Source organism: Cervus elaphus, chromosome 3 (genome assembly GCF_910594005.1).
Source record: "Cervus elaphus chromosome 3, mCerEla1.1, whole genome shotgun sequence".
Lineage (NCBI taxonomy): Eukaryota > Metazoa > Chordata > Mammalia > Artiodactyla > Cervidae > Cervus > Cervus elaphus.
In genome coordinates, this window is record NC_057817.1 from 32,167,480 (window position 1) to 32,192,027 (window position 24,548).

The following is a 24,548-nucleotide window of genomic DNA, read 5'->3' on the forward strand; positions in this document are numbered from 1 at the left end:
TTACAGTGTCATCCCCAAGACTTGAAAGTACTCAAATGTACAATTTGAGAATGTAAATTTATTTTTGGAATTTTTTTTTTAATCACCTTATAGAGAATTCTCTGGTGGTCCAGTATTTAGGACTCCTGGCTTCCCCTGCAGGGGCCCAGATTTGATTCCTGATCAGGGCTTCTCAGGTGGTGAAAGTGGTAAAGAACCTGCCTGTCAGTGCAGGAGACATAAGAGACGCAGTTTCCATCCCTGGGTCGGGAAGATCCCCTGGAGGAGGGCATAGCAACCCACTCCAGTATTCTTGCCTGGAGAATCCTATGGACAGAGGAGACTGGAGGGCTACAGTCCATAGGGTGGCGAAGAGTTAGACACTATTGAAGCAACTGAGCACGCACGCAGGGAATTAGGGTCCCACAAGCTATGCAGCAGGGCCAAAAAATAAAAAATAAATCACCTAATGGAGAGCCTAGCTTAGAAAAATGACCCCAAACAAAAAGAAAAATTGCCACTTTAAAGGTTATTTTTTCAGGGAGACCTTCCCTAAGCATCCATGTAAATTAGATTCTATGTGAACCTGTTTTTTTAAGGGAAAAATAATGTTCACTTTATTAAAAACATAATCTAGCAAAGGAAGCCAAGACAATCATGGTCACTAGTCCACCCTGGTCACACAGGGGAGGTGGCAGGGCTCATATCAGGACCCTTACCTCCTCTGCCATCTCTACAATAACCATTTTGATCAGAAATCTACAATTGGAGTGTCACTCATTTTGGAAAACAGGGCCATCATGTAGGTTGGCTTCTTGTTGCCTTTGCTCAAGTAAGCGCTGTGTGTCCTGCTTCCCAATTGTCTTGTTTCCACACTCACAGCCCCTTTTCATGGCCCATTCCCATGCTTAACCACACACTATTTTAGAGAGAACCCTCGGGCTCTGTTACAAATAGAGCTGACTGCTTGGACTACCTCTCCAATCTTTTTTCTCTACCCTCTTTCTCTCAGTATATCCCTGCAGGGCAGATCAGTAGGCTGTTAGGGAAGAGGAATCTGTAGGGAGTGAAAAAGGCTATGGTTTCTTCTAGGTCCTCTGAAACAACCTTTGAGTCCTCCTGGTTCCCCTTGAGAATCTTCTGGGGGAAGAGCTGTGAGATCTAGCTCTTATGGTCAAGGTCCTCTATGTCGGGGGGCTTTTGTCTTCTTTTTTGATTTGGGCTGTGGGCTTTCCAGGTGGTAAAGAACTCGCCTGCCAAAGCAGGAGATGTAAGAGACGTGGGTTCCATCACTGGATCAGGAAGATCCCCTGGAGGAGGGCATGGCAACCCACTCCAGTATTCTTGCTTGGAGAATCCCATGGACAGAGGAGCCTGGCGGGCTGCAGTTCATGGGGTCACAAAGAGTGAGGCAACCTATTACACACACACTAGTCCTGGCTGGCTTGGGAGGGGCTTCCACTTTCATGGCCACTTTCTCTTCCTGGGCAAGCTGGCTCTGCTGGGGGAGTCTTCTGCGCCTCTTCCCACACAGTAATGTTGGCATGCACACCTGCTTCTTGAGGTGGTTCCATATGATCAGCCCTTCGTCTATCACAGCCCCAACCATGTGGTGCCTTAGTCTCCGCTCCAGGTAAAACACTAGCCCCAGCTTGAACAGCGTCTTCTTCAGCTCCGTTCACAGCCTGTTGATCTTTCTTTCAGGGGAGCACCCATGGCCATGCTTCAAGGCCAGACCTTTTTTTTTTTTTTTTTTTAAAAAGGCACACACTTCCCTGGTCTTGCTACGTGCCTGATATTGTTTTAAGACTTGGCAAATATTGACTCATTCAGTCCCACAACCTATCCTGTAAGGTATTCTTACTAGGCACAGAGAGGTCGGGGAACTCGCCCAGGGCTGTACAGCAGGTGACTGGCAGAGCTGGGATTCAAACCCAGGCAGCCTGGCTTAGAACCCGTGGCCTCAGCATGGTGTCCTGCTGGCTTCAACCCAAGTTTTTGGTGCACTCTGTCCATCGTCCTGTGTGATGCTGAGAACTCATCCATGGTCCGCTTGGCTTGGCGTGACGGAGCGCATGCTCAGATGAACGAGGAAGGAGCAAACTGCCAATCATCCAACTACCTCAGCACAGTAATTATGAAAATTTTGCCAGATTGCAGATCTCCATGCCATGGGTTGGGAACTGCTCCGGCCAGTCCTGTCATCGTCTTTGTGAGGACAGAGCAGCTGGCGGTGCCAGCACACCTGGGGCGAGAGGTGGGCAGGGTGCCCTATGCCTGCACCTGGCTCCTGGTCGGCCTCTGCCCAGCACTCTGCCTTGATCTTGCCCTTGCTCACTCCCGCGCTGTCTCCACGCCTCCTTATCCCTGTCTGCTGTCTCATCCACCTCTCTTTGTTCCCATCTGTGCCCCCAGACCTCTCTGAAGCCACTGGGGTTCGAGGACGTGAAAAAGTTTTATTTTACAGTCACTAGCAGGCAGTATAAAACAAACATTAGCACAGTTGGCAAAAAGTGCAGGCAGCTGCTTATTTGGGATTCTAAAAAGCAGGATAAAGTTGAATGATCTACATGGTGGATTCAGAATTTGCTGGAATCCTGAGTTCTAGCCAGTCCCTGCACTGGCTGCCCCTTTGCAGTGATTGTGCCAAGGAGTGGTTTGGGGCATTGGGTCCCCCGAGGTTTCCATTAGTCCCAGATGAAAATAGTGTTTGCTATGACAAAACAACTACAAAGTGAATCCCTGCACCCATGAGCCCTCCCACACTGTCCCTGAGGACCGATTCTGGACCCTTCAGAGCTACTGGAGGAAGCCATTTTTTCTGTTTTGTCATCATCTTCCCTTGGGCCTTTATCACAGTGAGGCTGGAAGGCTCAGTCTGCTCATTCATTCACTCCTCATTCACTGATTCATTGATGGTCCCAGGCACAAGTTGACCGTAATCTAATACTCACTGGGTGGGCAATACAAAGCAGTTGAGGGGACCCACGAGGCAGAGTACCTAGATCAAGGAATTTCAGAGGCCAGCTGAAGAAACAACCTGTATGGATGAAGAGTTAAATGGCAGGGCAGCGGTTAACCCCCACTCCTTTGGCAGCGCTGTCTATCAGATGTGATGTGTCTCAAAGGCACATGTGACAAATAGCAAGAACTGAGTCCATAGGTGGGAGTGGAGGAGGAAGTCAGGCTTTGTGGAAGGGTGGATTTGCTCTGGGGCTGGCGGATGAGTAGGAGACGGACAGCAGATGGGTTGGGGGGTGGGGGAGGGCATTCCAGGCAGAGTACCAAGATGTGGCGTAGCCAGTGGAACCAGATTTACAGCTTGGGTCCATCACAGTACGAATGGGCCAGGTGGCATGTCTGATGAATATGCCTAGGGCTGGTGGTGAATGTGATGCTGAATGTCAAGATGCCCGTGACCTAAAAAAAAAAAAAAAATCCTGGAAACCCAACTGTGGTACACAGCATGCAAACCAGTGTGGGAGAAAACCACACATGGAGCCATTCTAAGACGCTCTCAGTAAGAGGAAACTACAGATTGATGGACAAGTCATGAGATGGGGGCTGCCATCCTGGGGGCACTCCCAGGTCACAACTGGGGGGAGGCTGGAGATCCAGCATCTTCTGGTGCCAGAGTCCCCTCAGTAAGTGACTCCAGGCCTCACCTGTGCTGAGCCAGCTGCAGGGTCCATCCAGACTCTGGTCCTGAGCTGCAGTGGCTCAGCTTCGGTTTCAGAGAGGACAAGGGAGGTGGAACAGGCTTGTCTGGACATATATCTCCCTTTGTAGCCCCCCGGGCCAGTCTGTCCCATAGCCTGTTGGTCCTGACAGATCGTTTGGAAGCCCAGAGATGAGTGTGGTCTACTTCAAACAGTGGCCTAAGCTGGGACTTCCCTATCTTCCATCCCAGCAGAAACCAGTGTGTTCTCAGAAGTTTCTAGACTAGTCTGCACCCTGCCAGTCCAGGATCGGCAGAGCAGCAGCCATAAAGTGAGCACCAGTAAATATCTGCTGCAGGAATTCCCGCTCCCCACACGGCTGACAGATGACAGTCTCCTGGATTCTTGCCCAGGTGGCTTCACCCTCTTCCTGGCCCTCCAAACCCCGTCAGAGGCCACAGTGCACCCTCTCCTGGCTTCCTGGTGAGGAGGTGCCTCTGCTGGGATCTCATCGTGGGTAGACTAGCCATAAGCACCTGTTGCCACCTTCTTTCCACACGGGTCTCTGGGACCCAGGCTACTGGGACTCCCACTTGCTGGCTGACCCCCATGGGGCCCTTGGGAAGAAGAGCTTTCCAACAAGGGTGGGAAGCCCACCATGAGGACCTACCTGGGGGAGAACTCGGAAGCAGCAGCAGCAATGTTGTCTGTCTAGGAAGAGAAAGCTGTCTGAAATATAGCCTAATGTGTCTTTCTCTACATGTGCATTTAAGTGCATCTGTGAGGCATCCTTGTGTGAACGTACGGATGTATGTTCATATATTGGCTGAATGGATTTTTCCTACTGTCCTATTGACTTTTGTCCACGTCAGCATGTCTTGGGATTTGGGAATCAGATCTGGGAAGCGGGGAGAGGATGGGATCCCTTGGCACCAGAGACCCTCCTGTTGGAGGCAGAGTGATGGTTTAGGGCATTGCAACATCATATGGGAAGTGGAACCAGATGATCATGGAGGTCCATTTAATCCCAATGAATGTGATCTCAGACCACTTTGCATAACAACTCAGACATAATAAAGTGATTGCTGATTTTTTTTTTTTCTTTCTGTATGGCAAGGCATACAGAATCCTAGTTTCCCGACCCAGGGTCGAACCCATGTTCCCTACAGTGGAACCACGGAGTCTTCACCACTGGACTGTCAGGAAGTCCCTGTTGATGTGTTTTAAAGGTTGGTGTTTAAGGCACATCCCCCAACCTTTCTGTGCCTCAGTTTTCTTACCTGTAAAATGAGGGTAACAATGGTACCTGGGGCTTCCCTGGTGGCTCAGAAAGTAAAGAATCTGCTTACAATGTAGGAGACGTGGGTTTGATCCCTGGGTTGGGAAGATCCCCTGGAGGAGGGCATGGCAATCCACTCCAGTATTCTTGCCTGGAGAATTCTATAGACTGAGGAATCTTGCAGGCTACACACAACAATAGTACCTCTAAAGGATTGCAGTGAGTGAGGAGGGAACAGCACGTAGGCAGCTCTTCGTGGGTGACCCGTGATACGTGCTCTGTCAGTGTTGGTGGTTGTTGTTAAGGTTGACCCCATCAGCACACTGGCCCTGGGGGGGTCAGTTTCAATGGTCTCCCCAGCTCCCAGCCTTGCCCCTGACCTGAAAATCCCCTGATGGAGGGAAGTGCTCCCACACTTGAAGCTCCATCCCATAGTCTGTTCAGCTGGACATCAGAGCAACCCCAGCCAGACCCCACTCCCACCCTGAGAGCTTTGGCCTTATCCAGGGTCCACCCAGCTGGGCCCCTGGAAGGGACAGACCATCCAGTCCCAAACTCTGAGGCTCCATTGCTTCCTCCCAGCCAAGGACTCTCAGCTTTAATCCCTAAACTAACCCGTGTCTATGTCCCCGTGTTGCCAGTCCAGGGAGGGTGAGTACTCTGGCTGGCAGTGGCTTAGCTCCTGCTTTCTGGTTGTTCAAACAACATTTATGCAAATAAAGGACTCCTACTCCCTTGAACCGGGCTTCCTGGAGAGAAGGGGGAGGCTTATTCCTTATTGTGTTCCTGGTTCGAGTCCCTTACAAAGTGGCTTGCCCCAGGCTGCCCGTTCCATCCCCAAGGGTCCACGGTTTGGTCTCATCTCCACACAGGGAGGTTTGGGGGATTCTCCTTAACTTGCTGCATCTGCCCAACCCAAGGCATGGGCAGGAAGCTTGAAAATTAGAATCTGAGAACTTAGAAGGGATCATTAGCTATAACCCCGTCGTTGTTTCAAAGATAGGAAAATTGAAGTTGAGAGAGAGGAAGTTTCCACTGTTAAAAAGCACTTGAGGAGGATGTGCTTGCCTTGACTCTACCCCAAGAAAAATTCCTAGTGTGGTCTCACCTATTTATCAGTTTTGGCTTTTCCTATGAGACTTTTCTTTTTTGAGACAGCTGAGAATCTCCATGCAGGGCTCTTTCTGGAAAGGGCATTTTACTTAGAAGATTTTACATTTATTAGGAGGGGAGAACTTGGAAGCTCTTTGTTGTTGCATCTCTGCCCTTGGGCCTGGGATGGTGGACGCCCTCAGAGCCTTGTGTCTTGCGGGAGGTGGTCCATGGGGGAGAGGAATGTAACAGGGATGAGGGATGAAGGGAGGAGAGGAAGGATGGTCCTTTGGCAGCCTTTAAGAGGCCTCTTGCCCTCTCCAGCCTCGTAAACCTGGAGCTTGGGAGAACCTAAAACAGGTAAAACCTGAGATGCTGATTCAGTAAGAGTAGAGGCCCATTTGCATGATATTTCAAGGATGAGGTAGCTATGCGCAGCTTGATGTACTAAGAGCAGCACTTGTTTCTGACCCATGCCTCCTAGATCACCCCTTCCGGTGACCCAAACCTTGCTTGGTGGTGGTGGTGTAATCACTAAGTCGTGTCTGACTCTTGCGACCCCATGGACTGTAGCCTGCCAGGTTCCTCTGTCTATGGGATTCTCCAGGCAAGAATACCGGAGTGGGTTGCCATTTCCTTCTCCAGGGGATCTTTCCAACCCACGAATTGAACCCAGGTCTCCTGCATTGCAGGTAGATTCTTTATTCACTGAGCTTTGAGGGAAGCCCAAAGCTTGCTTAAGCACTTATTATTTGTCTAACACACTATGATCTTTTCACTATATTCCTCAAGCTGAGCACCTGGAGTTCAAAGACGGAGCCAGTCGTAGCTCCTTGGAAGGTTAGGCCCTTGGCTTTCAGGTCGGTGGATGTTTAGAGGACATCACCAGAGATAAGCCTATGAGTTCTCCTCACCTGGACAGAGAACCCCCCAAACTAGGCCCGAGTTGCTGTGCCTGATTGTATGGCCTATTTCCAAGCTACGAACAGCTAGCATTACCTGTTCTAAACATCTAGCATTACCTGCCTCCTTAGTCACCCTGCCTCTGGCTTCAAACAGCTGTCAGGCCCCACCCCCTCCCCGCCTCCTTCCATCTGGGGTCCCTCCCTCCCCTTTTTTTCTTCCTGAAAGGATCTGGAGGCACCAGCTCCACAGGGTCTGATGTCTTTAAAAGGATCCACCTGGGCCAGAGGCTCATCTGGGAGCTGTGACATTCACGTTGACGCTAGTCAAAGTCCACCAGCCAGCTCCTTTTGGCCTCCGACTGGACACCATGAGGGCCTGTGTCCCCCTGATAGTGGCCATGCTCTGTGGCCTGGCCTGGGCCGGTAAGTCACTACTGGTGGGGATGACAGGGGTCCTGCAGAGAGTTGGGGGACCTGGAGGGACAGTGTGAGAGTAGTGAGATAAGGGAGGGCCAGCTCTGTCCAAAAGCCTTGGACCCCCTAGACCAGGCCTGGCCTGAGGCAGGAGTTGCCTCTGGAGTAGACAGGGCTCTGTGAAGGGAGCTACAGGACTGATGGGCCAGGGACACCTTGGAAGCCGAGCCCCAAACAACCCTTAGTCCAGCTTGACTTGGTTTCACCAAGGTTTTGTTTTCCAAGGCCACCATATGGTGTGAAGCTGGACTGTGACTGATTGGGTTTGCGTGGCCTGGCTGCCTTTGGTCACGTCCTCTGCTACCTGGGTGAAGGGTGAGTTGTCTGGCTGGGACTTTTCCCTACGAACCCTTAGTTGGTGGGCAGGCTCCAGGGATAGAGCCCCTGACCAGGAGGCAGGCCACGGGGTCAGAGGACTCCGTCTCGTCCCTGGTAGAGGACCTAAAGTGGAGAAGCATCCAGGCCCCCAGGTACTAGCGGTGCAGAGATGGGACCAGTGCTGAGGATGGGAACACGCTCACTCCTGGTCAGCAGGAGGCAGGTGCCGTGTTAACTGGTGGTTACTGGGTGAGGAGGGAGAATGCCAAGGGAGGGGCTGAGCCGAGCGGTGTCGGGGGAATCCTCCTCTGCCCAGAGGAGAAAGAATCCGAGCTTGATAGCAATCGCACCCCACCAGGGTGTTCCTACACAGGACTGTCATAAGGATTGAATAAGATAATATATCAGAAGCACCCTACATGGAATGATATCTCAAAGAATTGGGTCTTTGATTATGATTGCGATGATAAATTGTCATTTAGTCACTCAGTCGTGTCTGACTCTTTGTGACGCCATGAACTGTAGGCCACCAGGTTCCTCTCACCATGGGATTTCTCAGGCAAGAATACCAGAGTGGGGTGCTAGTTCCTTCTCCAGGGGATCTTCCTGACCCAGGGATTGAACCTGAGTCTCCTGCATTGGCAGGCAGATTCTTTACCCCTGAGCCACCATGGAAGCCCTTAAATACATAAAAAATCATTTATATTTTACCTGTATTATAATGTAATATATTAATCATACATTAATATGATTTAATAAATATTTGTTTACATATAATAATTTATATAAATATAAAATTTAGTCTTGGAATCATTTCCCATGAGGTTTTGGGTAAGAACACCACTAAAGAAATGAAAGGAAAAGACTTTGGAGGGGAAAGTCATTCCCAGGCCTCCCCACTGGCTGGGATGCTGTACCTCCACTCCCGCAGACATAGCGGAGCAGCCCGCCCGGGGGGTGCTGAGCGCGTGGTAAAGAGTGAGGGAGGGTGTAGAGCTTCAGGGTTAGTGTGAAGCAGTGGCCGTGGGGTTAGGGCATCCCAGTCTCAGGAGATGAGACCACCTGGAGACATTTGGTCCCTGGGGGATATCCCTGAGGGCAGACACAACAGTGGCTTCAGAAAGGCAAGGTGGAGCCCTTGCCGCTGGGGCTGGTGGTCTGACCCTGCTGCAGGACTGATGGAGAAGTCAGGGTCCAGTGGGTGATGCCTCCTCCTTTCCTAAAGTGGGAGAAAGGGGCTCGGTTCTTGTCTGTCTTCTGCCAACATCTCAGAACTTAGATGCGAGTATGAATAGCATGGGAGCCAGGTTTAGGTCCTCAGTTATTTCAAGTGAATTGAGGCTGGAAGTGAATCATCTTGGTGGGCTAGATCTCTATGGAAACAACATCTGGGGCCCCCAGAGAAGCACGGATGTAGGATTCCCTAAACATCAGAGGGGCGGAGCGCTGTCATATAGGGGACACCCAGGCTCGGGACCAAGTTTCTTGATGGGCACTACGGATAGTGGGTGGGCATTCTGGCACATTTGAGTTTTGGAGTGTTTAGAGAAATTTAGTATTTCATGTAGGGATTGTTGGCCGGGGGTGGGGGGTGGGTGTTGTTGATAAGCTCTGTGAGGATATAGAAAGGCCAAAATAGAGTCCAAAAAAAAAAAGAGCGAGAGAGATGGGCAAGAGGGTTAATGGGGTTACTGGAGCAGTGATTCAGGTGCCTGGCTGATGAGCAAGGTGTACACAGAGGGTTTGTGTGGATCGGGGCTGCTGGCTGGGAGCGCTGGAGTAAGCAGTCACGATGACTAGTCCCCACAGGGTCCCCAGAACAGATATAGCAGAGAGGCCTATGAGGAAGTCTCTCCCACCCCCTCCCCATCCCCTCATGCCCCAAGGTCCTCTTAAAGCAGATGGTCAGGTTTACAGGGAAGTGTAAAGGATCTCTGGCCCGGGGTTTCCAGTGATGACAAAGCTCTTGAGTAGAGATGAAAGAGTTTACTCAGTCAGGGCCAGTGCGGGGTGTCCTCCTGAGCTCTACAGAGCTGACCATTCACTTGCAGCCCTTCTCAACTGGTGCCAGCTGCTGGACTGGAGTGAATTCCTTCCTTGGACTCTGCTGATCTGGCCCATTTAAGAAGGTTGTCCTGATTTGTCTGAGTTCTCTCCCTTTGGATTCTGGGTGTACTGCCAGGCTAACTGAGAAGGCAGCTGACACAGCCTTCCTCCTGGGCTGAAAACTTCTCCTTAAGTTCTTTGCATGTGGGCCCCAAGGGAGCATCACTTAAGATTCAGGGGGCGTTCCCCTGGGCTTGGAGGGACAAGTGGCCTTGACCCGGTCTTTTCTAGGGACGATTCACTGGCTCTGCCTTTCTGGCCACTTTTGAGGCCTTTTATGTGAAGTTGCCTCAGAACCTGGGTTAACCTTGACACGATGTAAAGATCCTCTTTGATGTAAAGAACACAGACCCATACCAATGATGTCAGCTAGAAACTGTCAGCCCAAGGGATGGCCTGGCTGAAACTCAGGGAGGCAGTCAGCTAGATCAGGCATGTAGACAGGGAAGACTGCTCCAGCCAGTCTGGACACTTAGCACCTTGAAGATGGGCATGGAATGCTGACCGCTTATTTATCTAACACTTACATGGTGCTACTAATGTGTCCTGCAGTGTCCTAAGTGCTTTACAAAAGTTAACTCATTGAATTCTTATGACTATTCTATGAGATGGGCTCCATTACGGTCACACTTTTACAGAGAAGGAACCTGGGGCACAGCAGGTAAAATAACTTGCCCAAGAATGCGTAGCTAGAAAGCAGCAGAACTAGAATTCTGGCCTCAAGCAGTTTGGTGCCAGAGTCTGGGTTCTTGGCCTCTCTGCTGTGTCATCCTCATTAGAACAGTGTAAGCCCTAATCCCAAACCAGTAACCCAGCCCATAGCCCTCATCTCCACCTCCACCCAAGCCAGGCTCAACTGCAGTGCTATACCTGTGTGAAGCAGCAGCCAGGACCAAACCCCAAATCTTCTCTAAGGCAAAATTGGGATTATTTCTCCTCTCCTGGTCTTGACACAGTCCTCAACCCTGAATGTGGTTTTAGACCTACTCCTCATTCCTTATCCAAACAGCAATGCAAAATTGTTATTTTACCAGTAATTAACTCAAGCCCAAATCCTAACTGTAGCTCTGCATCTAAACCTAAACAAGCCCCATCGCTGGCCCAAATTAGGTTTAGGTTTCTTCATTCATACAAATTCCAGTGTTAACTGTGACTCTGACTCTGATCTTAACATTCTCTGTAACCCACAGCCTGACCCTAAACCCAGAACCCACTAAATCCAAACCTCAGGAACCTCAAGTGGAAACAAAGGCTGTGTTATCACCCTTAAAGCCTAGAGTGGAAGGAAGGAGCGCACAGCCAGCTTGACCTGGCTCGCCCCCCTTCCACTGTCTTTGCTGTGGTGGGCTTGTTTTTTTAGCAGTGGTGGTGGGTTTGTACCATTTCTTTCAAAATTTCTTGTCTTATGCCCCTTGTGACCAAAAGCTTGCTTCTGCAAGTCATTTGACTGGAGCAAGGGATGTGGTCTGTGGTTGCATAATGGATCTTGTTCCAAAGCCCAATTTTCACCCACACCCACCTCAGTCCCCACCCTGAACGAAACTAATCCAAACACATTCCCAAGACTAGAAGGGACAGAAAGCTGTAACAAGTGGGGAAGGGGGTTTAGAGAGACCAGGCTAAGGGGAGGGAAGAACAAAGAAGCAGAAGATGTAAAAGGGATAGGATGAGAGGCAGGGGATGAGTCATGGGGAGAGGACAGGTGGGGTCTTTAGAACAACTGTAATCCACCATCCTCAATGTGACAGGGGAATGATGGTCTCTGGGCCAAGCCCAGCCCACAGACCTCTTTTTTTGGTCTCTCCAAATTTTTTAAAATTGGAAAATTTACATAAAAATGAAGGCTTCTCTTAAAAAAAAAACTGGAGGCTCTGGCAACACTCAGCCTGCATCCCAAATGGCAATAATTGGCTGGAGCTGCTAGTGGCTGCCAGTTTCAGGCAGGCATTGTTTCCGAGTCTGTCACAGTCCCCACCTCTTTCTACTGCCTCCCTGCTCTTGACTCATTTGTGTTACAGGTCTAGCTTCAGTAGGCATCTGAGTTTGTGGTCCTGGTCTATATTATGAGCCCTGCAATAGTCAGTGGGTGGTGGGTGATGGCTGGTGGGCAGTGGGGGTGAGGCTGTTGTTCATGGGAGGCTGTGTGTGTACTTCTCCCTGGCAGCTAGCAATGACCTTTCCTGCCAGGTAAGTCCCCAGTCCCTGTCTGTGAATCCTCCTGCAGAGGGTACCGTGATGAGCAGAGTAGGATCCCCAAGGAGCTGAGTCTGTGACCTTTACTGACCGTAGGCAAAAGGGAGTCATGCGCATCCCGCTGTAATGAGAGATTTGACCAGGATGCTGTCTGCCAGTGTGACCGCCGGTGTCCCCGGCACGGGGACTGCTGTGAGGACTATGAGCAGCTGTGTACAGGTGAGGCTCCTTGTGGGGTAAAGGGCCTGGGAGGCACAGCAGGCCAAGCCATGACCACATCTAGCCTGCTTGAGGGACTGCCGGTCAGTATGTCCAACTATCCAGAGCAGGGTTCCAGACTGATCACGGTGCTCACAGGACCTGAAGAGGATTAGCATGTCCCCAGTGTAAGACCCCAACTTAAAATAGAAGTCATTTACCTGGAACATCTGTCTGAACTATTAGGATTAATATCTGGAACGTTTGAGGAATTAAAAAAAAGGGGGAAAAGAGGAAAATATCATTTTAGCATATATGACATTACCAATTATTATTTGCAAAAGTAAACAAATGGTAGTGAACTTTCCCAACTTGCATGCCACCAGGAAGACCACATGGTGTCAATGACCATCACAATTCACACCACTCTTCCTATCACAGGGCTCCCCTGGTGGCTTAGACGGTAAAGAATCTGCTTGCAATTTGGAAGCCTCAGGTTTGATCCTGGGTCGGAAAGATCCCCTGGAGAAGGGAATGGCTACCCATTCCAGTGTTCTTGCCTGGAGAATCCCCTGGAGAAGGGAATGGCTACCCATTCCAGTGTTCTTGCCTGGAGAATCCCATGGACAGAGGAGCCTGGCAGAATACAATCCATGGGGTCGCGAAGAGTCAGACACAACTGAGCGACTTAACACTTCCACTTTTCCTATCACGAGTGGACTGAGTGACCGCACATCATTCCTAGGCCAAGGGTTAGGCAGGACAAGTACCATCCTCAAAAGCCAGTTGTTCTGCTAGTCCAACTACCCAGTTTTAAATTTGAAAAACTCATTTTGAATAATTCCCCTTTTTTGATGCTTCCAATGTTTTAGACACCTAGGTAAATGGTCTTCTGCTAAGTTCACTATCAAATCATATGCCCCGACTCCCAGTTTGGAAAACGGTCACTGGAGCCGTGGTACCTAACAGCCAGCTGCACACAGCTGTGTGTGTTGTGTACTGCACAAGAGCCTCTGATTGAGAAGGCAAGCTGAACCAAAGTTGAATCTGTATCCTTCTCGCTAAGCCACGTGTCTTGGTGAAGAGCTGTGTCTGCTGAGAGAAAGGAGTCCTTTTTCCTAATTTGTCCAAGTGTGGTCTCTGCTGACCCAGCCATGAGCCCTCAGAGGTGCTTCCACCCTAAGGAATGCTGATTCGACTTACACAAAAATGCCAGTGGACTAGCAGTTCTGCTGTCAGGCCCGGGCAGGGAAACCCAGGCCCAGAGCTCAGTGCCAGAATCAGAGCCGATCCTCCTTTCCTGCCCTGTGCCCCATTCAGCAGACACAGGGTGGCTTGTTCACCGTGGACCATCAGTTCTGCCATTTCAACATACTCAGCTTAGCAACCATTTCATCCCTGTCCCTCATGTGCAACTCAGAGCCCTTTTCCTATAGAAAAAATATTATAAATGATGGTTGAGACCCTAGATTAGCTCACAGAAATCTATTCAGCATAAAATGTGGCTGAGTTAAGAACCCTATGGATTGTCAGCCTTAACACAGGCTGGCAGAAAGCAAGTGACTGGAGATGTTTGTTGACAGTGAATAACCTGCCCCGTGGTTCTGATGGGCTTCCCAGGTGGTGCTAGTGCTAAAGAACCAGCCTGCCAATGAAGGAGACTTAAGAGACGCGGGTTCGATCCCTAAATGGGGAAGATCCCCTGGAGGAGGGTATGGCAACCCACTCCAGTATTCTTGCTTGGAGAATCCCACAGACTGAAGGAGCCTGGCAGGCTATAGTCCATGGGGTTGCAGAGCTGGACACCACTGCAGCGACTTAGCACACAGACATGGGTCTGACGGTAATAACCCACACCATGTAGTGAACACACTAACATATTCTGAAGCACTTTGTAATAGTGTTGGCTTTGAGTGGTGGGCAGGGGGTGGAATTTATTCCACTCTGTGATGAGAGAGGAACTCAGAGTCCCCAGGTCATGCCTTCCCCTTCCTCCCCAACCCCACTCCATCCTTCTCTGCCTAGAGCCCAGCCTGCAGTCTTATCTGTTTGCAGGCAAGGGGGTGGGGTACAGTAGGAATGTGCTTTTCTGAACGCCCTTCCCCCAAACGCAGCCTTTGTGGCCATTGCCAAGTGCAACTGTGAAGAAAGAAGGGAAGTTGGTAACTCAGGAAACAGTTCTTATTCCCTGAGGCCTGGGAGAAGTTCACCCTTGACCCTGGGAGTTATTATAGGTAAGGGATGTTCCTAAGTGAGGGCCTTGTCATTTGGGGGATTCAAGCCTATCCATCTATCAATTTATATGAAAGAAAAGTCATACCAATGTCAGAGTTTTCATCCCAGAAGGGACCACTTTTTATCCCCACTCCTGTTTTTACGGATGAGTACGCTGAATACTAGGCTTCCCTGGTGGCTCAGTGGTAAAGAATCTGCCTGCCAGAGCAGGAGATGCGGGTTTGAACCCTGGGTTGGGAAGATCCCCTGGGAAGAAATGGTAACCCACTCCAGTATTCTTGCCTGGAGAATTCTATGGACAGAGGAGCCTGGTGGGCTACAGTCCACTGGGTTGCAAAAGTCGGGCACAACTTATTGACTGAACAACAATGCTGAGTACCAGAAGGGTAAATGGTGAGGAAGGTCATGCCTGGGGATGTTCTTTCATGTTTTAGGATGGTTTTCAATCCCCCTCTTGTCTCACATTTTCTATTTTTCTCTTCCTTCACCTGGTACTTGTTTATTGTACCCGAGCCCCTGTTTTGTATTTTTTTCCACTGCACATGCTTGGTTGGGAGGACTGAGAACCAGGGATAAAGAGGAGGGACCCTTGGGGATGACTGGTGACTTTACTTCTCTGACCTACAGCTGAAGAGAATCCCAGAGAACCAGAGCCATTCCTGGAGCTGGAGGAGGAGACAGAGGGCGCCAAAGCTAGCAGTGAGTTTGTCTTCGCAAAGGGGGGCTTTTGGGAAAGGACAAGGGACACGGGATGGGGCAAAGAGAGGTCAGCCATGTCAACAGCAATAGGCCCGGGCCTAAGCCAGCCAGGACCCCACATCTAGCACCGGGAGGTGGTGGGGGGCTCACTTCCTCCTGGGCCTGGGCAGGAGGAAGCCCTGGGGGCCTCAGGGAGCTGGGGGGAGGGGTAGGCAGGAAAGAGTCTGAAGCCTGCAAGAGGGAGAGGGAGGGTTAAGAGATTTTATTTTTAGAGAGGGAAGATTATAAAAACAACAGGCCAGAAAGGAGAGTTCAGCATCAGAAAGGACTTCCTGACTGTGAAGGGTGTGCACCAATTAAGCTTGTTTGTTTTCCTTCCCTGGAGTTCTTTAATAGGAAGCAGGAGAGCCAGGCTGGTAGGGGGTGGGGATTGAGGGGCTGGCAGTGGGGGTGGGGCGGGGGAGGGGGCCTGGCCTGGCCGCTGACACGACAGAGCGACCCCTAGAGGTCTGCTCAGGACACACCTCCTCTCTGTCCTCTCAGGCTTGTACTTGGCACCCAACTCCTGCCAGGGCCGCTGCCTGGAGGCCTTCGACAAGCACCACCCATGCCACTGCAATGCCCGCTGCCCAGAGTTTGGAAACTGCTGCGAGGATTTTGAGAGCCTGTGTGGCCATGGTCAGTGTCCTGCTCCCTTTAGCGTAGCCCTGGAGGCAGAGGGACTCTCTAGAGCAATGGTTCTCCAAGCGTGGCCCCTGGACCAGCAGCAAGAGCATAATCTGGAAATTTATTAGAAGTGGAAGCTCTAGGGCTCAGCCTGGATCCACAGAATCAGAAACTCTGGGGTGGGGGCCCACCAATATGTTTTCACAAACCCTCCAGATGACCCTGATGCTTGCCAAAGTGCAAAAATCTTCCTACTGGCAGGGGACCGTGTGGGTCTTTTGTGCCAAGTGTAAGCATCCTTCCCTGGGTGGCTCAGATGGTTAAGAATCTGCCTGCAATGCCGGAGACCTGGGTTCAATCCCTGGGTTGGGAAGGTCCCCTGGAGAAGAAATGGCTACCCACTCCAGTACTCTTGCCTGGAGAATTCCATGGACAGAGGAGCCTGGTGGGCTACCGTCCGTGCGGTCCCAAAGAGTTGGACACGACTGAGGGACTAACAGGCTCTAGGCCACTGCCCTGCAGTCACTAGGGTGCCTGACTGCAGCCCCTTCCCCTGATGCTGGCTTCTGGAAGGTACCCGAGAGGGGATGTTCACAGATAGCTACCTGCCTCCTGGCCTCCACTGAGCTCTGGGATATCCCTCCCCCAATTCCTTCCAGAGGGCTTCTCCCATAGCAGTGACGCCATAACCAAGGAAGAACTGCAGAGTGTCTCTGAGAAGATCTACAGGGCAGACACCAACAAAGCCCGGAAGGAAGACATCGTTCTCAACAGCCAAAACTGCATCTCGCCCTCCGAGACCAGAGACCAAGTGGACCGCTGCCCAGAGCCGTGAGTTCCCTGAACGCCTCTTCCAGCAAAGTCTCTCCCTGAATTGTGCCTCCTTTGGTGCCTCAGCTCTCTTCTCCTAAGGCAGGCAGGATCAAAGGGAGAGGGGAAAACAGTTCTCTGGAGACAGATAAAGCCATCCTGAGGGCCTGTGGGGATCCACGTGGGAGGGTTTCTGGGGTTTCCCAGGTGGCACTAGTGGTGAAGAACCCGTCTGCCGGTGCAGGAGACTTAAGAGATGTGGGTTCGATCCCCGGGTTGGGAAGATCCCCTGGAGAAGGAAGTGGCAACCCACTCCAGTATTCTTGCTTGGAGAATCCCATGGACAGAGGAGCCTGGTGGGCTACAGTCCATGGGGTTGCAAAGAGTCAGACAAGACGGAAGCCACTTAGGGTGGACGGACAGGCTGAGCATAGAACTGACCTTCCAAGAGAGGAAGTGGAGAAAAGAGTGACCTCATGCATTGTCCCCAAGAGCATCTGAGGCCCCACTCTGCCTCTGCACCCAACCCTCGCACGCCTGCCCTGCATCTGGCCATTCTGGAGTGTTTCTGTTCCCTGTCCAGGCCTCTCACCGGGCCTCCCTCTACCGCCCCCAGGCTCTTCACACATGTCAACGAGAAGCTCTTCTCGAAGCCGACCTACGCCGCCTTCATCAACCTCCTTAACAACTACCAGCGGGCCACGGGCCGCGGGGAGCACTTCACAGCCCAGGAGCTGGCTGAGCAGGACACCTTCCTCAGGGAGATCATGAAGACGGCCGTCATGAAGGAACTCTACGGCTTCCTCCACCAGCAGAGTGAGTGAGGCAGTGAGGCCTCCCTGCAGGCCCGCGAGGGAGGACATGCTGAGGACTTGGGGGCGCGCCTGCCGGGGACAGGGCTCCATGAAGGGCAGGTTAAGAGAGCAGGTGAGGATTTAGGTGAAGGCCAGTGTACACCTGGGAGGGGGCAGGGAAGGGGCCAGAGAGAGGAGCCCATGGACTCCAGCAGGAGCTGAAGAATCCTCTGCCCAGCTTGGGAGTCATCCTGTCTTTTAACCTGATCTCAGCACCAGGGGGCTTCCCTGGTGGCTCAGACGGTAAAGAATCTGCCCGCAATGCAGGAAACGGTTCCATCCCTAGGTCGGGAAGAACCCCTGGAGAAGGGAATGGCAACCCACTCCAGTATTCTTGCCTGGAGAATCCCATGGACAGAGGAACCTGGTGGGCTACAGTCCATGGGGTTGCTAGAGTGGCTAACACTTGCACTTTCTTTCAGCCACCTCCTTTATCCCCCATGCGTATTTCAGTCTCAGGGTTCACTGCAGGCTGTGAGTCACACCCTGCCCCCCAGGGGACTTCTCTGCCCCCTCAGTGGACCCCAGACTCAGCACCATTTGCCAGGCACGAAGGGTCCGTGTCCCTACTCCCTTCTCAGGCACTGAGTCCAGAAAGGAGGCCGGCCCACTTCACTTTTTTTTTTTGCTGGGGAAGCAGCAACAGAAAATCAACAAAGGTTCAGAGTAGGAAGTTTTACCGGGAAGGGTTCTGGCTGGAACGACTCCAATAGAGATACATTTGAATCAGACCAAAAATGGTTTGGGCCTCAGGGCTTCTTGGCATGGGGTGTGTTTGTTAGTGTCCTCTGAATTCCTTCCCTGAACTCCAGGCAGCTGGGCCTGGCCTGGGGGCGGCTCCAGCCAGGTCATCCCTTGCTGGTGGGGGGATGGCCTCTGCTCAGACACCGCATTCCATCCTCGGGTGGCCCGGCTAAGTCAGTAACACTGTTTTTAGGTAAAGCCAGTGAGCGACGTCGGGTGTGATCCTGCACTGCCCCCTGGTGTTTTCTTGGTGGTAAACACGCAAGAGGATTTGGGAGGTGGAGACAGCCCCGCTGCAGGCTCTTCCACTACTCACCTGGCCTTCCCTCCTCTCCCTATCCAAATCCCGCTTCTCCTTAAAGTTCTAGCTCACATTCTACCTCGTTATGAAGCTGCACTCGCCGCAGCTTGCGGCAAGGGTTTGCACTCTGTCTTAAAATACCCTTGGAGCAGAGAGACTTGGTTTCACTTGCTCATGAAGCATGTGACCCCGGGCCCTTTGACCCTTGGACCCGGTCTGAGCCTTGTCTGTGCGGTGGGATCTTGGGAAACTGATTCATGGAAAGTGCTCAGCGAAAAGCAGTCGTCATTCAGATTGTGGAGCTGTTCTCTGTTACATCGTATATTTTTATTTTTTTTAAACTAATTTTTATTGGAGTATAGTTGCTTTATAATGTAGTGTTAGTTCCTACCGTACAGCAAAGTGAATCAGCTATATGGTATGTCATATATTTTTAGTCTTGTTTTCCAACTATGTTTTAAGTCCTTGAAAGGAGGGAATATGCCTGGTTACATCTTCCTTGTCCCCTCTCACAATTCTAGGCAGTCAACCGTTGGTATCTGATGGCTCCCTAATTCACATCCCCAGCCCTGACCTTTCCTTTGGGTCTCACGGGCCTTTCTGACATCTCCACCTGCCTAACTGGCATCTACTCAGAGCTTAGTGTAAAGAGAACTCACAGCTCCTGCCTCTTCCTCCAGACAGGCCTGCTCCTTTCTCAGCCTTCCCCATCTCATTAATAGTTCCATTATTCATCCAGTGGCTTGTGCCCAAAGTGCAGGAGTTATATTTGATTCTTCTCTTTATGTCACCACTCTCCATCCCCATTTCCTCCACCAGGAATTGTTGTTCAGTTGCTAAGTCGTGTCCGACTCTATGTGATCCTATGAACTGCAGTACACCAGGCTTCCCTGTCCTTCACCATCTCCTGGAGTTTGCTCAGTTCATGCCCACTCAGCCAGTGATGCCATACAACCATCTCATCCTCTGCTGCCTCCTTCTCCTCCTGCCCTCAACCTTTCACAGCATCAGGGTCTTTTCCAGTGAGTCAGCTCTTCATATCAAGTGGCCAAATTATTGGAGCTTCAGCATCAGTCCTTCTAATGGATATTCAGGATTGACTTCCTTTAGGATTGACTGATTTGATCTCCTTGCAGTCCAAGGGACTCTCAAAAGTCTTCTCCAGCACCACAGTTCAAAGGCATCAGTTCTTTGGTGCTCAGCCTTCTTTATGGTCCAACTATCACATCCGTACATGACTACTGGAAAAGCCATAGCTTTGACTATATGGAACTTTGTTAGCAGAGTGATGTCTCTGCTTTTTAATATGTTGTCTAGGTTTGTCATAACTTTTCTTTCAAGGAGTAAGCATCTTTTAATTTCATGGCTGCAGTCACTGTCGGCAGTGATTTTGGAGTCCAAGCCTGATACCACTCTGACATGAAGAATCAATGAGAGAACTGAAAGCAGTTAAAACAGTGCCAGGCACATAGAACATAGTAAATCTAAAATACTTTTGTTATTATTACTGTTTGACCGAGCTCCAACCCTTGTACGCTGACTTCTGACTGCCTCTCAGACCCCCTCTCCCACCACTCTCCTCTCTTGCTCACTCCCCCGCATAGACTCTCAGCTCTTTGAACACCAAGTTCAAGGCGTCCTGGAGCCTTTGCACCTGCTATTCCTTCTACATGTAAGAATCTTTCTCCCAGGTCTTTGTACAGCTGACTCCTTATCCTTTGGGTCTCTGATCAGTGCCTTCTCAGAGAGGCCTTTCTGGCTTTCTAGAAGAGCATTCCATCCCCACCTCCAGTCATCACAGAATAATCTGCTTTATTTTCTTCAGAGCACTTATCTGAAATCATCCTGTTTATTTGTTTATCATTTGTTTCCTCCACTGGAATGTAAACTATAAAGTCTGGGATCTTGTCCTTATGATTCCCTGCTGAATCCTCAGCCTTCAGGTCTGGGCCTGGAACAAGACAGGTGCCCCAAAGATAACTGCTAAACAAACAACTGACTACATTTGTTGGCTGAACCACCTGTCTCTTGTCGAGTTGGGACAGATGGCCCTTCCTTGCTTCCCAAGACCTGACCCCGCCTTCCCCTCTCCTAAGTCCTCTGTGCTCCTCTCCCCAGACCGCTACAGCTCAGAACAGGAGTTCGTCAGCGACCTGAAAAACATGTGGTTTGGGCTGTATTCCAGAAGCAAAGAAGAGAGGGACTCAAGTGGCTTTGAGCACGTCTTCTCAGGTGGGATTACTCTGCTTGGGAAGAAAGAGGTGGAGGGATGAAGAGGGACGCTTCCCTCAGGCATGGGGCAGCATCCACACTGATGAATCCGCAGGGCCAAGAGGGAGGGGACTGAGGGGCCATTCTTGAGGACCGGTCTCTTCTGGAGTATCTGAGGAAGAAAGAAGCCCAGATATTGGGGCTCCCAACACGCACACATAGGAAGAGAGATGCCTTTGAGGCCATGTTTGTCTGCCTCTCAATGGTCCTGTTTCCAGCGCTTGGCCAGCTGCTTCCCAAGAAGACCATATTCTATTTCTTCACTGCCACACCCCGCCAAGCTCCCACTGAAACTGGCTTAGTCCTAGGGAAATGGCTAGAGGATCTTAGATTGGTCCAGGGTCAGCCAGGGGAAGAAATTCTCCTGAGGGCTTGAGCTGAAATGGTGGTCGGGGTAGAGGGGAGCTTCCTGAGCTGAGAGTTAGGGATGTGAGGGTCTCCAGGAAGTTGGGGTGGACATTCTAGGAGTCAGAGACTAGAAAAGGGGGACAGCCTTGGCCAGGGAGTGGGCAAAGAGGTTGGAGGGGAGGCCCAGATTACCCACCTTGATCTCTTTATCATAGGTGAAGTCAAAAAAGGCAAGGTCACTGGCTTCCATAACTGGATCCGTTTCTACATGCAGGAGAAGGAGGGCCTGGTGGACTATTACAGTCACATCTATGACGGGCCTGTGAGTACTGATGCTGACCTCATGGGCTGGGAAAGCCTTTTAGCATCCAGACTTCCTGTCCTCATTCTGCATTCTGAACAGGCAGGCTTGTCTCTCGCCCTGACCCTCTTGGCAGCCTATCCAGGATTGTGAATATGACTTTCCTATTTGCTGGAAAGTAGGTTTATACAGCCAGCATGCTTCCAAACAGTGAGGGCTCCCGAGGTGCAGGGGGCAGGAGGAGACAGAGGGCATCCTCTGTGGATGGGACAGTGTAGGAGGGGAGGATTCTGAGAGAAGAAAATCAAAGATATGCAATTACCAGCTGCCTGAATTTCCTCAGAATGTGGAGTCAGCTGAAGTTTCAGTCTGGCTAGTCTGAGTTAAACTTCTTATATTTTTATAAACCTTTGCTGCCCTGAGTCTGGAAACGATCTGGGGACACTAAACTGTCTTCCTCTTCCGCGTGTGAAGGCTACTGGGAACAGTTATGTCCCTGCTCCCCTGGCATTGGGCACATGGATTCCAACTCTGGCCTTCCTGGGAGAAGTGAGCTGGCGGTTCCAGACAGAGGGTCTGAGTGGAACTCAGACACCTTCACAGGCAGACTGCTTCCTCTGTTGACTTAGAGAATCCACTCTCCCCAGAAAGCTCACATGGGGCCCCACGGGCCCCTGACACATCCTGGCCACCCCTCTCTCTGACTGCGTTGGGGCACTCACCAGACCCTCTTTGCCATCCTTCTCTCTGCAGTGGGATTCTTACCCTGACGTGCTGGCCATGCAGTTCAACTGGGATGGGTACTACAAGGAAGTGGGCTCGGCTTTCATTGGCAGCAGCCCTGAGTTCGAGTTTGCACTCTACTCCCTGTGCTTCATCGCCAGGCCAGGCAAAGTGTAAGTCCTGGAGGCCCAGGAGGGTGTGGGCAAATCACTGATCTGGGGCTCAGTTTTCTCTCTTGGACTGTGAAGCTGTTGATGAGATCAGTCACATGGCTGCCCACCTTCATCCCAGCAACAGATCTATGTCCCCTCCTTCCCCAAGTGCAATCTTATGCAGGAGCTCAATGTATCAAACAGTTAGACATGGAACTGCCCTGGGGCTGCAAGCCTCTCTAGACGTCGCAGGTAGTACTGGTGATAACGAACCCACCTGCCGATGCAGGAGACGTGGGTTCGATTTCTGGGTCGGAAAGATTCCCTGGAGGAGTGCCTGACAGCCCACTCCAGTATTCTTGCCTGGAGAATCCCATGGACAGAGGAACCTGGTTGGCTACAGTCCATAGGATTGCGAAGCGTTGGACATGGCGAAGTGACTGAACATGCATGCAAGCCTCCCTATTTGGCCCCTGAGGCTGCCTGGGGGAACCCTGGAGCCCCAGAGAGCACAGTTGGAAACCAGGGGTCTCATCTTCTCTAACATTTGAGGACTCTGGGTCCAACCACTTCTGAAACCCTAAGCAAACATTTCATTTCTGGAGGTTTCAGCTCTAGAATTGGATTTGAGAATATTCCTCTAGGAAAGATAAGAAGCAGTATTCTTTAAGAAAATAGAAAATAAGACAGATATTGAAAGGGTGCTCTGCATGTGGGGAGCTGGAGGCAGTGGCTGAAGCAAGCAGCTCTCCCTTAAAGGATAAGACAGGGTGGAGCCCTTTTCCATGGACTAAACTCAATCCTTTCAGCCTGGAGATGGAGGTGGAGTGAAGCAGGTCCCTAATATTTGGTGATCTCTCCCCACAGGTGCCAACTGAGCCTGGGTGGACATCCCTTGGCCATTCAGACCTATACCTGGAACAAGTCAACCTATGGAAATGGCAAGAAGTACATCGCAACAGCCTATATTGTGTCCTCCACCCATTAGAGCTTCAAGCCAGAAAGGCGTATGAGGGGAGTGAGAGGTCTTGTAGGACTGAGATGCTATTTGCTCTGCGCTGGAGGGTATGGGATTAGAGGAGACTGGAAAGAATTCCCCAATCCAGAAATGTTCCTATGGGAAAGAAGGAAACTATATAAGTTAGAAAAACAGTCAAATCTTTGTCCTCCAGCACTTTGGAAATAGAAGGTGAGGACCCTCCATAGCTCTTTGCCCTGAAGGGAGATGGAACCATGAAGAAGTCCTTGACCTATCCAGGCCTCAAGTTTCCTTTCAATGCAAAGGGAAGGGGTTTGCTCCACTTCCTCTTCTGGGGGTTGGTAAGAAGGCAACCCTGATACTATTTTTACTGTGAAGATGTTTTCAGTTGTTCTTAGGAAGAACGGGCTGATAGAAATCCCAGATTACCATAATGGCTGTGTACACAGCACTGCAAACTGTAATCACCCCTGTACTGGGGCTTCAAAGAAATCAGGCCATGGAGATCAAGGGCAGGTGTTTGGTTTTTCTGAGGGTTACATCCTCTAGGATGTAACCCTCATAGAACAGGGTCTTCGAGAGGGTAAGGGCTGATGCAGTGAGTAGGCTGGAGAGGGAGTACACTCCTTCAGGCCTGATTTTTTTTTTTGCAGCTAGGTAACTGCATCAAGAAACTTCCTATTTGTAGATATTAAGTGCAGTTACAGAACTGAATTTTGATCCTAAAGAGTTTGTAGAAGAGTTTCCCTCATAGGAGGAAGATTCTACATCAGAAGAAGAAAGGAACCTATAGTTTGGTATCGCTAACATAATTATCTTAAGTCTCATTCAGCAGCCAAAATGTGCATAAGCTCCAAAATGGAAGACAGGAAGACTGGTGCTCCCCATTTCAGCCTTAATCATGCATTTCTCCCCTAACCGCATGGGGACCAGATGCTGTCCCACAGAGTGAGGCTTTAGACTCTTGCATCTCCAATTAAAGTCATTTAAGAAAACTTGAAATCTGTCTCGTCTTTGTATATGGCCCCCTTGAACTGTTTGGGGAAAGAGTGTCAAAGAAGAAATAAGTGAAGATAAAACTTTTATTTTATGATTCTTAAATGATCTAACAGATAACAGTTTGTTCAAGATAATAATAGCAACAACGTATTAGATTATATAAACTTATCTGTGACAGGTAAAAGGGACAGAGGAAGGAATTATTTTGTTATTATAAAGTACTCACACTATCTATGTGGTGGCACAGTGTTATTTGAAAGTGG

The 24,548-nt window shown here is 50.5% G+C and overlaps 1 protein-coding gene across 2 annotated transcripts; it reads left to right on the forward strand.

The window, feature by feature from the left end:
- The first annotated feature begins 7,159 nt into the window (after positions 1–7,159).
- ENDOU (endonuclease, poly(U) specific) lies at positions 7,160–24,288 on the forward strand. Of its 2 annotated transcripts, XM_043886052.1 has the most exons (10): positions 7,160–7,337; positions 12,102–12,224; positions 15,066–15,137; positions 15,681–15,815; positions 16,463–16,634; positions 17,230–17,429; positions 20,631–20,744; positions 21,347–21,453; positions 22,186–22,328; positions 23,175–24,288. In XM_043886052.1, exons 1-10 carry the CDS (start codon positions 7,283–7,285, stop codon positions 23,293–23,295), a joined length of 1,242 nt encoding a protein of 413 aa, XP_043741987.1. In that variant the 5' UTR covers positions 7,160–7,282; the 3' UTR covers positions 23,296–24,288. The 2 variants fall into 2 exon arrangements, with proteins under 2 accessions (XP_043741987.1, XP_043741996.1); XM_043886061.1 differs by lacking the exon at positions 12,102–12,224.
- The last annotated feature ends 260 nt before the right edge of the window (positions 24,289–24,548 follow it).